Source organism: Haplochromis burtoni, unplaced genomic scaffold, assembly GCF_018398535.1.
Source record: "Haplochromis burtoni strain Fernald_Lab_line unplaced genomic scaffold, NCSU_Asbu1 Contig_16, whole genome shotgun sequence".
Classification (NCBI taxonomy): Eukaryota; Metazoa; Chordata; class Actinopteri; order Cichliformes; family Cichlidae; genus Haplochromis; species Haplochromis burtoni.
Window position 1 is genome coordinate 2405748 of NW_024582377.1, and position 13812 is coordinate 2419559.

At 41.2% G+C, this 13812-nt stretch overlaps 2 protein-coding genes across 3 annotated transcripts; one reads left to right on the plus strand and one right to left on the minus strand.

The window, feature by feature from the left end:
- The first annotated feature begins 2 nt into the window (after nt 1-2).
- angel1 (angel homolog 1 (Drosophila)) lies at nt 3-6196 on the plus strand. Of its 2 annotated transcripts, none has more exons than XM_005916839.3 (10): nt 3-163; nt 669-1544; nt 1652-1881; nt 1969-2038; nt 2131-2570; nt 2658-2793; nt 2918-3028; nt 3139-3172; nt 5334-5494; nt 5598-6196. In XM_005916839.3, exons 1-10 carry the CDS (start codon nt 97-99, stop codon nt 5756-5758), a joined length of 2286 nt encoding a protein of 761 aa, XP_005916901.1. In that variant the 5' UTR covers nt 3-96; the 3' UTR covers nt 5759-6196. The 2 variants fall into 2 exon arrangements, with proteins under 2 accessions (XP_005916901.1, XP_042074175.1); XM_042218241.1 differs by having other exon boundaries at nt 112-244.
- A 1345-nt stretch (nt 6197-7541) lies between these two features.
- On the minus strand, nt 7542-13726 carry vash1 (vasohibin 1). Its single transcript, XM_005916843.3, has 7 exons — nt 12640-13726; nt 12323-12411; nt 11892-11948; nt 11452-11526; nt 10435-10816; nt 9925-10034; nt 7542-9763 (listed from the first exon to the last, which is right to left on the minus strand). The coding sequence occupies exons 1-7, from the start codon at nt 12859-12861 to the stop codon at nt 9691-9693; spliced, it is 1008 nt and encodes a 335-aa protein (XP_005916905.1). The 5' UTR covers nt 12862-13726; the 3' UTR covers nt 7542-9690.
- Nucleotides 13727-13812: the final 86 nt, after the last annotated feature.

The window sequence follows — 13812 nt, forward strand, 5'->3', positions numbered from 1 at the left end:
GGAAAAACAAAACAAAAAATGTGACTTTTGCCTTCAGGCCCTCCCACAGCTATCACCAAATTCGGAGTGCGCATGCGTTGATTTTTGTACCGCAACATGATTGGCAGTCTGATGTTATATGTGCTCTACTATTTATCACGGTACCTGACCGTTCGACCCTCAGGTAAATCTAACAGTGGATTTGCAAACGTGTCTGAACTTATGATTGTCGGCTGAGCAAATACGGACTGAAAAAAAAAACTACGTATGTATTTCCTCAGACATGCTGCCTGGAGCTAATAGTGCTAAAGTTTAGTTAGCACTTTTCTTGCTGTCTGCTTCACCGGCATGAGGTTTTTGGTAATGTTTCCCGTTATAAGCTCAGTGTGACACACGTTGTGGTGTCCCCAATTTGCCAAAAGTTTCCTCTTTGTGAAAACGGTAACGAAGAACATATTTAGCTGTTGCAGTGTAGCTAACTTTGTGAAGTGCTACATGAGTTAGCTTGCACCTGTTCTTGAGGTCTTGACGCCCCCTTGTGACGCAAAGACGCTATCACATGACTTTTATGGTGTTGTTTATGTTCCGTAAGCACGTCTGTGTTTTCATGGGTTGTCGTTGACCTCTTAAAGTAAAAGGTTTAGTAACTTTTAGCATACCTGCTTTCTTACTGTATTCTTGGCTTACAGAGGCCTCAAAAAAGGGCCTCCCTCCTGCCGTGGTTAATGACAAAGCTGCGTGGGATGCCAAAACCCGGAGGTTCACCGATTTGCAGACAGAGCATCAGGAGCAGCGGCTCCGCCCAACCGGTGGTTCGAAGGGAGAAACGAAAGAAAGGGTAAAAGATCCAAGCCCGGAAGAGGAAAAAACTACAAGGAGCAACATGGACAAAGAACCTCCAACGGCTGTCCCGGATAAAGATACAATGAGTGACGGAAACTCAAACATTACTTCAGAAGTACCATCTGAAGTAAAAGAGGAAGAAGCTGGGAAGAGACATGGAGCAAATCAGGAGAACCTTCAAGATTCAAAACAGGAGGATAGAGAAATAATTACCCACCATAAGGTGCTGCATATGGATGCAGAGAATGGGGGAATCTCACCAGCAAAGGAGACGATGCCAGAGCAAGCACTCGAGGAACAGTTAAAGTGTCTGCAGACAGAGGACAGCATAAAAGATACTGCATCTCAAGTACAGAAACAAGCCATGGGAGAGTCTGGATCTCCAGCTAAGAAGAGCACACCGGAAATGACCAGCTCAGCAGAAGACCAAATCCAAATACCATACATGGAAAAGTTAGAGACTACTTTTGAAGAGTGCTGGGATGAATACATAGTCCCAGCTGCAGATGAGCCACATGATGGAGTCAGCATTTCCGAGACGGTGTTTCCCTCCCTTCTCTCTCATCCTCAGGCCCACTTTAAGCTCAGTGAGCAGCACCATGCACAAACCAGCTGGCACTTCCCTGCAGGACCTGGTCTCACAGAAGAGGTGCAGTGCCCACTTATAACTTTTCCTTCTATGAGCTATTACCCTCCTGTAGAGCCAGCACTTCCCTTGGAAGGTGAGGATGAAGGCTATATTTTGTTTTTAATTTAATATTTTTACTTTTTTTAAAAAACTAATTTACAGTTCAGTAACCCGCTCCATGTATATCTGTCCTTCTTCCAGTGATGTGGAGAGTCTGGGTAGAGATGGATGAGAGTGCTGCTTCAGCAGAGCCTGCCCTCATACCCTTCACAAATGCCACTATGGACTTCACTGTAATGTCCTACAACATCCTTGCTCAGGACTTACTAGAAGCCAACCAGCAACTGTACACACACTGCCCCCTGGAGGTGCTGGATTGGCATTACCGATGTAACCTGCTTTTAAAGGAAATAGAACAATGGCTACCAGACGTGAGTCATGTCAAATTCATGTTTCTGAAATTTAACCTGCAAAATTTTCTGTCTAATGTTAGGTGTCTGCTAATACTCTGTGTGTAGATTTTGTGTCTTCAAGAGGTTCAGGAGAACCACTACCATGAACAGCTGCATCCTGCCCTGTCTCAGATGGGTAGGTCAGCTGAGACAAAACAGTGGAAGAGTCATGTTGGGGGATGTTTTGACAAAGACGTTACACATATTCTGTTCATGTTGTTGATCCAGGCTACACTTGTGTGTACAAGAGGCGTACGGGAACCAAGACAGATGGATGTGCTACTTGCTTTCGTAGCAGCTTCTCTCAAGTGGCTGCCACTCACCTGGAGTTCTTCAAGCCTGAGACGGAGCTGTTAGACCGGCACAATGTGGGCATTGTTTTGCTTCTTCGGCCACTGGTCAACCGGGGTTCACAAGTGAAGGGGGTGGGCTCGCCGCTCTGTGTAGCCAACACCCACCTGCTTTTCAACCCCAGGAGGGGGGACGTGAAGTTGGCTCAGTTAGCAATATTGCTGGCTGAAATTGACAGCGTGATCAAGTCCTGTAAGGCTAAAGGTGAACACTGTAACGTAATAATGTGTGGAGACTTTAACTCTGTCCCACACATGCCTCTGTACCAGCTGATCACTACCAGCCAACTCCACTACCAAAACCTGCCAGCATGGATGGTAAGAAAATATAAACTAATTAAGTAACACCTTGTCTCGATTTTTATTTATGCATGCCTCAGTAAGAGTTTCTGTATTCACTGACAGGTATCAGGTCAAGAAGATCTGTCATATAAGGCCAATTGCCACAGACTGTTGGCGCCACTTTGGCCCAGCTCTCTGGGAATCACTGGCAGCTGCCAGTACACTATTGCCAATGAGATATTTGAGAGACAGAAATCAGGTCAGGTTAAGTCAAGCGCACTGTTACTATAGTAATATTAATCCATAGTGCATGTCTTATTCTTCAGTGGTATCTTTTCTCCATAATTTCTATTGATGCTTGATGATTTCTTCCTCTTGTGTAGGGAAATGTCAGTACAGCCACGACTTCATGCTGCAGCTGCGCTACTGTCCAGCTGCTTGTGTCCGTCCTCGGGGCCTGGAAGAGATTCCGGGGGTGACTGACATCACACCAGGTAGTACAAAAATACAATACAGAAACTGCACTCGCATTTTCATTGAAAGCTCCTGATTTCCTTACTATGATATGTCGATTCTCTGTTCATTTTTTTCTTATTGTGCACAGATGCTTCAAGGGCAAATCATCTTGATGATAAAAGGTCAGTTTACCACAGAAGCAACAGACAATAAACAACATAATATTAAAGTTACTGTAACTGAATTCTTTCTACCATTTAGAAAGTTACACATGGAGCTAATGTATGATGTACAATATTATCAAGCTTACGCTGATTTTTAGCTCCATGTTTTTAGTTTTAGACTCTCCTATGGTAGCTTTACATGGTTTAAAAAGCCCTTATTTATGTTGAAGTGAACCTCGGTGGAGAGCTCTGCATCATCCGCTGTCTGAAAAAAGTAGTTTTAGCTCCTGTCACTTTAAGGCCACCTTACCTTTAAGCCCTTTGTTCTGTTTGCTGCCCTTTGTAAACAAAACATTACGTAGCAGATGTATGGTGCTGCTGTTTACCTGGTATCTAGTCGTTTACCTGGGATGACAATATTAAGGATGCCCACACTGAGCCTAAGCTTTTGGGTCACACGGATCACATTTCAGTACTGTGTAAGCCTCTTTACATTTCTTTATATTTCACCAGGAACTTGGGAAATGCAGAGATTGATTGAAATGCATACAAAGATACAAAGTTTGTTCAATTCTAATGAGCTTTTAAAGTCAATAGTTGGTATTCTTCAGCACTCTATTAGGCAACTTTATTGTAATTTATTTAAGTGGTCTTTATAAATGGATCTTCAGGTGTTTTGAAGGACATTCAAAGCTCTTCTTTGGATGTTGCCTTTTATCTCATTCTCTGTCAAGATGATCCCACAGTGCTTCAGTGTTTTTCTTTATATCCAGGTATGCTTATACTGCATTGGTACCATGTTTGGGGCTGTCTTGCGGAAAATCTAGCTTTTGTCAATCAGTTGCCTTCAGATAAGTGAGGCACAGTGGGTGAAAACTTCACAGTATTTTTATACATGTATAATTCCATTGTTTTGACAAGATCCCCCAACACCACTGGCTGAAATCCCACGACAGAGCCTTCCTGTATTTTACAGACTGCTTTAGAGGCCGTTTGTACCTCTCTTCTCCCTCCTCTGTGCATATTAATAATGGTTGGGGTGAGAAATTTCAAATTTGGATTCTCATCCCACAGCGGCATGGTGGTTAGCACTGTTGCCTCACAGCAAGAAGGTCCTGAGTTCAATTTCACCATCAGGCCGGGGTCTTTCTGTGTGTACTCCAGCTTCCTCCCACAGTTCAAAGACATGAAGTTAGTTAAGAGTAAAATGAGTAAAAAGCAGCCAATATCCAAGTAAGAACTTTTTTTTTTTTTGTTATTACTTTATTCTGAACAAAACGAGACAGCAACTTAGAAGAGACAGATCCAGGACAAGGACATAGATGACTTAAAAACACGGACGATACAATAATTGAAACACGGGGGATATAGGAGCGAGTGTAGAATTTATAATGTGCAAGGAACCTCAATGTGAGAAGTGTCTTTAACCAGAATCTGTCAGTGATCAGGTGAAAGATGGTGGGATGTGGCAGCCCAGCAAGCAAGACAGCTGTGCAGTAATCTGGGTCCAAAAGGGCTTCGTGTAGGTGCAGAGCCTGATTGCATCTCGGGGTGTTCTGAGAGCGCTGTATGCAAGTATCGGTGTCGCTAAATCCAAGTTTGCAAAGGTGATGCCAAGAGTGAGATGAGTAATTCTTTTTTTTTTTTCTTTCAAAATAGTTGAATTGAACAAACTATAATTGAATACAAAGTCTGGGTTATTGAAGATGGTCTAACTACAGAGTGTGTGATCTGATATGCATCCCACCAGGCTGTCAGAGTTGACGCTATTGTTATACTTTGGAAGCATTTATGTTTTTTAAGAGGCTGGGTGATAAGCGGTAGGTCTGACAAATGTATATCTTTACCAAGTACTTGTTTGGTATCTAACCAGGTGGTTTCATGTTGGGAGTGCAAGTATAACTTTGAAAGACCTTCAGAAAGCTTGGAGAACTACTGCTCAAGAACACTTTAAAAACACAAAAGTGTCATTTGAAGCAAAATATCCAGAAAGGAGGTGGTGGCTCAAGACTTTTGCACAGACCAGTACATATGTTGACCTAATTGCATCTTTGGCCAAAACTAATGAGCATCCACCACTGTAACAGGATAGACAGATGAAAGATGATAAGTAAAAGCAAAATATGTCCACTGGAAGTATAAATAAGATCTATTAATCATTAATTCTATGGTTTTGCAGCTTCAGACACACAGTCCGCCATCGGTTAAACCTAGAGTCGGTTTATAAGCACATTCTCCCAGGTTCTGGAAATCCAGAAGTGACAACCCTGCATTCGGAGGTCGGACATACAGTCGACTACATCTTCTATTCTCCAAAACATGTTCTTACTGGTCGACAAGGTATGAGGATGTCTGACACGAAGAATATTTAAGATGTTCAAGCTCTAAATTAATTATTTGTGACATTAAATATATTGTGTTGTTTATTGTTTCTTTTCCCTAGCTTGTGCTAGCTTTCTGAACGATGGCCTGAAACTCATCGGGTCTCTTTCTCTTCTGTCTGAGGATGTCTTGTGGTCAATGAATGGCCTTCCCAATCACATATTCCCCTCAGACCATCTCAGTCTTCTCGCTAAATTTCAGCTGGACCTCAGTAGTGCTTGACGGGAAGAACTGTGATTGAATGTTGGAACATATTTTTTTTCCAACTGTTCATTTATACATGTTTTTGTTATAAATACATTTTTTCTGCTTCACTTCTGGCAACAAAATCATAGTTTTGCAACTGAATAGACCTTCATTTTTTTTTCCCAAATAGCAATGTAAATAATGGACACCATTTTTCAGTCTACTTTTTTTGTGCTTTTCATTAGATAAATAGTGAAATGTCACAATTCTTTAATGATGCTTTAACAGTTTCTTTTTAAAATGCAGCCATTGATTGCTTTGTTGCTGGTGTGGAAGCTACATGGACCTGTTCATGTTGCTGTTGGTGAATGTTGTTTTGTTTGGGGTGGGATTATTTTTTTCTTTTAAATGTAGTTTTGAAACTATGAATATTTTTTAGATTGTTAATAATGCTGAATAAATATATTCCTTAAATGTGTGCATCTCCCTGTGTTTACTGTCTGGTGATGTCTGGATGACATGAATTAATATTTGTGTGGTGTTGATTTGTTAATGCATGATGAATCTTAGTGTGCAAGGGTAAAATGTAGGCTGTAGACTAGAGTGTGTCATCACCCCTGTCAGTATGCTGTTTAGATATATAGGTTTATGATGTTCAGTTCATCATATACTAGTGCAGCCCCTCGATTAACCCACTGTTTGAGACGAGCCATTTTAAGATAACATACTTTATTTCTCCCTAAGTTAGGACATTCCCTTGCCCTGCTAGCTGCTTGTCCTGTGTGAGCACACCATGATTATTATTTCTACTAGGAGTAAAACTATAAATAGATTATTCAGTTTGGGCATGGTCTTACTTTTTCAGCATTTTTTTCAATTTGAAGGTATTCTGAAATCTAAAAGTCCAGTATGTTGAACTCTGCCATCGCAGTATGACAGTGCTTTAGTTTGCTGAGGCTTGTGTTTCCCCTGTTATAGAAGTGTTTGCTTTGTATAGTAGTCCTGACAGAGATGGTGTTTAGAGAGCTCCGTGTGCTCTTGTTATGTGGTTTGTTCTGGAAGGATCTGCAGTGCTCATTATGAACTGCTGATAGATAGAAAACCAAAGAATTCCCTGCCTGGCACAAAGACACCAAATTACAGTGTGACTCCTTGTTAAGTATAGAGTTTATGATCTTGTTAAGGATTAGCAGACATTTTAACCTTTTTTAAGCAATAAAAGTAATCTCCAGGCATTCAAAGTTTTTTCTTCGGTCATTTGCTGCTTTTCACAAATTTTCAGTCCAGTCCTTGTACCTGACCCGTTTCCTAAACCACATAACGCTGACCTATGACTTATTCAAAGCATAAAAAAGGCACGTAATTCAAGCAACGCACCTGTCTTGTGTTTACACATTATAGAAAGCTGAGCAAAGAACCAATTTTAAATTCTATATTTAGAAACTTTGTTACTAGAAGCCTGTCACAAAAGCAAATTTGTTTCCAGTTCTTCGGTTAAATCAAGGAAAACAACAAAAACTTGGGATATCTCAGTATAGCACAGTGTGTTCTTAAAAAGTCTGAGGAACCTGGACAAGTAGAAGACCAAAGACGTGTCAGGCCTAAAACCGTATCTACAGCAGATAAGCACCATCTGAAATTCTGTTAAAAAATTGGACAAATTCAACAAAGACTTAACCAGGGTCCAAGAGACCCATCTAGTGTCATAAAACTGTCCACAACTTGCAGTTATCACTAAAAAATAGATATACAAACACACTAAACCACTGCCTTAACTTTCTTGTTGGAGGTAATAAAAAACCCCATAAAGATGTGTTGCCATAATCAACGTGACTCTTTATTGTGATTCTGCAAATCAACAGTTTTTGATACAAAACAACCGTGTTATAAGACATGAGAATGGACAACACCTACCGTAGAGATAAAAACGTTGGCTGCAGCAACATTTGAAACAGGGTGATCATCAACAACGAGGGTATAAAATGACGGCATTTCCAATAAAAAAATACAAAATGCAGGTAAAAGTGCTGTAAACAAACTGCTATACACTTTTGTTTAAATGGAAGTCAGTTACTTAGGTTACCACTTAAGGCAAGTGAAGCATTTGATAAAGTTGCTACAAATAAAAGTACAGTTCACACAAACTCGCCTCGTTGTTACTTTACAATAAATGCAGCTGCATTACTCATCGGCTTTAACTCATGTGAAAGATGTTATATTTATCAGTTAGAATAACTGATGACACGTGTGTTTATGTTATAGTGATTCAGACGGGCAGAGCTGCTTTGTGTTTAGTCGGGCAATAAGAATAATGGGTTAGATGTTTTAAAAAAAGTGTTTATCCTCCTCTTTGAATTATCACACAAGGCACGAGGGAAGTGGTTTGCAAACTAGTCACTACACAAGTAATGGTTGCCCAGCAGAGTCTAAGTGGATATATACTACATGACATTTATTTGCACACTTACAGTACAACTAGACAGATTGCAGACGAGCCTCGAGAGCTTCTGTAGACAGCACAGGGACCTGTGATATGTCCAGCAGCTGAGCCGGTACTTTTTGTCCAGCTTTAGCTTCTTCGCTTTGTTTTACCAAAACTTTTTCAGTCATTTATAATGTTTCCATATTACTGCACTTGTGCCCCGGCTCTGTTTTATGTTGGGAGCACTGCCAGCACCAATTTCTATGCACAGTAACTGCTACAGAAGAATACTGTAACAACACAGGGAAGCTGAATGAGGCGTTTGTTTGCGAGGAGTTGCTGGTAATCTATTCAACACTGAAACAAATAAACCTTATGTTAAATCACTGGCCCCTGGAAAATATCAGATTCACGTCATGTGACATGTAACACATTAACCGCCACTTCCATGATCTAAATCTGTGGGCACAAATTCAATGAGCAGCGTTGGCATCTGTGAGCGAGAAACAAAACAAAAGGGTAGGGAGGCATAGAGGTGTACCTTTGTGTACAAAGCTCAGATCAGCCCCAAGCATGAGGGAAATTTACACACTCACAAGTCAACTCTGCTTAAAAAAATAAATTCTGCTTCTCTCACGACCTGATTCGAGGGTTAGAAATCTCTCGGCCCTACTGTGATTGGTCACCGTAAACACAGTCATACCCACATGGAGATTCTTGTACTGTCACTGACAGCTAATATTACAGGAAGTCCAGAGGCGGCGGAGTTAATGGAGACTCCAAATTAAGGGTCCACATAACAAATTCAAGTAAAAACATTTTTGTCAAGTAACATATAAACATTGTAAAACTGGCAGGGAAAAAGTGCATTGTAAGATTTTCTTTAGCCTATCCAAATGAATAGCATTCCTTAACTGTTTTTAAGCCTGAATAGGTAAGGCTACACAGTGGGTATAACAAAACACTCAACTCACATGGTCTGCCCTTTGTTCCTGATTGGATCATTAAATTGAAATTTAATAGAAGTGAAAACATCAGAGCAGGCGTTTTTCTTTTTACACTGAGCTGTGGTTGCACCTATAGAGCATCCATATTTCACTGCTGTAATCAGATTTTAAAAATTGATATTGCATTTTTTATGTTGTTGTACCATTATGCAGCATACTGACTGTTTTTATGCTGCATTTTAGCGCTTTTTCTTTTAACCAAAACACATTTGAAAGATGATGTCACTTCACAGCTTTAGCTGTGCCATAGCATTAACCTGTATGAGCACGCGCGTCCTCCAGCACCAAGCAGAAACGCTCTCAGACACATGTCCCATTCTTTGCCTCTCCCTGTGTTTTTTGTTTCCAGCTGCATCCCAGTCATTGAATTTGTGCATGAGGACTTGTGAGTGGGTGGCAGTTAATATGTGCACGTGTGGAAATAATATAATTTTCTAATGAACGTGTTCTGTTACGCTCGTATTCTATGGCAAAATCGAACACCCTGTGTGGCGCTTTGAAATCTGCTAATTATCTAAAAAAATAAAATAAAATCTTCCTCAGACTCGAATCTGGTATCCGTTCATATCTGTGGAGGATTTTTGTTCCAAAACCTTCTTGTCTCCAGAGGGGCTGCAAAAAAATAAATAAATAAATGTTAGAAACAACAACGAGGTTTATTCATATAAGAAGCAAACTGTGACTAATTTAGAAGCTCCTTCTTTTTGCCTTCGATCATAAGACATCTCCAGCGCAAATACTGAGAACTATGCAGAGCATGTGATTAATCATACCGCCTCTCAACACGGCTGATCCTCCGTATGGGGCTGCCTGGTCCTCTGAGGGGTGAACCCATGCTGTTCCTCCTATCTTTGGTGGGAGATGGAGGTGCAGGCTTTCCTATCTGCAAAACCACAAAAGAACATGAGAGCTTCATTCACTTGAAAACATCATGAGTGAGCTACCAGTGCTTTCACCATTACTCTGAGTGTCAGTGGCTGAAGTATGTCTCTGTCTTTAATGTGATTGTGTAATGCACTGAGTGCACAAGATCAGCTACTGATGGACAGAGCCACCCTTGAGTAAAGCACTGCAGAGCAGCGTCAAGTCATTAGTTTTATTATACACCGAGCTCAGCATCCAGGCTGCCTTCATTATATGAGCATCAGAGGTGATGAGAGAACAGCATTTGAGAGAGATTGCTCTTCAAACAGCGGTTCAAATCAGTGTCACCACGCATGAAGAGAGAGCACGTCAAAGGGGATTTGATAAGCAGAAAGGGCAGTCCACCTGCGCCACTCTACCTTTAGCCTCATGTCTCGAGTATGTCTCTCCAGCTCCTTCCGTAGCTCCTCCTTGGTGAGCTTGTCCACATCAAGTATCGAATGTTTCCACTCTATCTGCTCCACGCTGTGAGGATCGTGAGAAACGTACTGGCCAATCTTGACTTTTCGTAAGGTGTGCCAGTAGCCCCTGTATGCTCCTTCAAACTCCTGGACCAAGTCCAGTAGTGTTCGAAATTCCAGGGGCTTAAACATGAGGTCCTCTCTTCGGCTCATGCCCAGCGCTCCGAAGCGCCCCCCGCTGTGGACTCCCAGCACAATGTGGTGGAAGTGGTTCCCTGAGAACTGAGATTTAAAGCTGAGGGGGAAGCGCTCCACGGCAGGCATGTTGTTGGTGAGGTAACTGCATCAAGCTGAGTCAAGGAAACGTACAACTGTCCTTCAAATCCTAAGTCTAAAAAACGTCTGTACAAATTGATCTAAAACCGGGCATATAATGGTGAAGCCTGCTGCTTCTTATCATGTAGAAAATCCATCTGTTTTGTTCCGCTATACTAGATAATATCTGAAGCCAAAATTTGATGAGAAAACATACGGTAGGTCTGCCAAAAACAAATTTATGAATCCATTTGTCAACCCATTCTGTCAGGCTCCACTGGAGTGAAGCAGAAAACAAAACAGTAACACTTTATAATACAGCCGTGACTAAAGGTGCAATTCCATAGCAATTAAATGGAATTTCATTGAATTTTATGCATATGTATCCATTAATGTTTTAAAATTACTGTTTGTTTTTTCTCTAAAATACCAGGAAATTATGCAGTACTTAAATTTACATACAGTATAATTATTTCTTGTTTACCTACCCTTAAGTATTTGTGTAGAAATATAATTACATTGTAATTTTAAATAAAATTAATTGAAATTTAATTTAATTACAGGGTAATTACGCCCTTAGTCTCAGGCTGCATTGTAAAGTGCTGCCAACAAAACAATAAATTAAGACCTGCACCACGTCCTCTGTGGTTATAAAGATACATTCCCAAGATCACTGCCTCCAGACATTTGATTGGCAGAGCCTCCCGCGTCATCTCCTTAGCAATGTCCATTAACCTGCGCAAAACAAACGAAAAACAAGAGTACCATTTAATGTCATTCTGAGTTAGGAGACAGCAGCCTACTGCACTACCAGTTACAGGAACACATTGTTATTGATTTCATGAAAACAAAAGCATTGTCATTGAGCCAGGGAAATAATATTGGCGCTACTAAATCTAATAAAGTGAGGTCAGGGAAAGTGTTTTCCAGCCCTGTGCTGATTGACACACACTCCTACACACAAAGCCCTGAAGTAAACCAGAGAGATCCATATGCATGCACTCACAGAAACACTGGGTAAATATTAAGAAATCAAACACCCTCATCCCAGACATCCTGTGATTGCTGCTGTAAATATCTGTGACTGAAGAATTCCTTACGCAGTAAGAGGGCGGCTTTTCTTTATTTCAAAAAACTGCGTTCCTGTGTGATTGTACCTGTAAAGCACAGTTAAGGTCATACTGCGAGAAGGCAACATGACAAATGTTTTAAGAGAAAGGAAAAGGCAGCTCCTTAAAGTGCTCTGTGGGAGTCATAGGCTGTTGGTTAATAATGGATGAAATCCTTCTCTGGCTGGAAATCAAGCTTTCACCTAATATAGCATCTGTGGTGGCCTACATTATATTTCAGCTGTCTGGCCCATATTTTAAACTGTGAAAAAAACAGTGGGTCAGTGGGATTCTGCACTTTAACATCCACATTTCCTACGATCGGTGTGTAAAATCTATAAACAATCTATATAGTCTCAAAATCATTTTAAATGCACCCTGTTATCACTGATTTAGTTCTAACCGGCTTGCTCAAAGGATACTGCAATTCCCTGATGTACTTCTGTATGGCTTCCAGGCGCTGTGGGATAGTGGTGGTAGGCTGGTATGTAGGCACACTTGGTATTGGAATCTGTGGGACAGAGCATCCGAACATCTGCATTACCATAACACAATCCCAATATTCATTGCAGCTGGTGAATGTAGCATTGTTTGACCTCTGTGCTCTTCTGTTTTGTATAACTAATAGCAAAAGTAGCAAAATAGAAATTTCCTGTGCAGGGAAGTTTGCACAAAACACGCATTATATTCAGTGCTGTGCGAGCAGCTGCATTTCCTTCCTCCTTCCTTTGGGCTTTACCTTGGGCAGGTCAGTGGCACCTCTTATCTCCTTCGCCAATGCTTCACCGCTGGGATGGATTCGAGCCACATGGCGCCACATCCTCTCCCAAGTCTCCTCATCCACCGGGAAGCCACTTCTGTTCACATAGAAAGGCACCCCTCCATCCCTCAACTCTTCGTCGCCTTCATCCTCCTGCTCCTCGTCTCTCTCCTCCAATGAGCCAACTGTGGCCAAGAGCATCCCCTCCTTTACCAGGAAGCCCAGCAGAGTTCTGGCACAGAAACGTCCTGACTGATGCCTTTAAATCCTTACACCTTGATTAATCTGCTTGCAGGTTTAAGTAGGTGTCCACGACAGATGGCCAACTCATGACACCGAGTGGATTATGGCATCAGTATTTCATAAAAGAAAGGCTGATCTGCTATAATTAATATTCGCCTCTGTGTCACAGCACGTAAATATGAGGCAGTGGTTTAATAACGTGTATTAAAATCGTACTGCAATAAGTATTAGACACTTTGAAATAAACAATAGTAGACTAAAGGCATTCAATGACCAGAAATTGAAATAAATAAATCGAGACAATAAGGCTACTTAAGGTATAAAATGCTTGGCCTTGCTGTTAATGTTCATCAACAACCAAACACAGGCCAGCCAACATTAACACTCTCGATGCGAGGATTGACTTTGCAGACAGCAACGTATAAATTCCTAATTCCCCCTTTCGTTAGAGGTCATTCACGCCACAGACATCCAGCAAATCGCCGCTCTCCTGCATTTCCATCTCCCCGGCGCTGCTCACACGTCCGCTTTGTCCGTTTCACCAAACGATTTCCGTCCAAGTCCGCCGGTTCATTGTTCACACAGATGCTCTTCTTGGCTTCAGCGTCTGCGGTTATTCACATCCAACGAGCTACTCAGACACTCCCCAAATCTCTTCTCCTGCGCATGCTCCCCACTTAGCGGATGATCTCAGCAGGGGTACGATGATGCATTTAGGTGCTCCTCGTAAGCTGTCAACCTGAGGTCTGCTTTAGCTTATATTTCAATTTTCCAATCTAACAGTATACTACAAGTAGAAAATAAGGAAATGTACTTCTTGATTATAAAATGTCACATTACTGTTAAATGTTAAATTAGCTCTGAGTAAACATCACTTTACACATTTAACATGGAAAAATGAAAGACAGA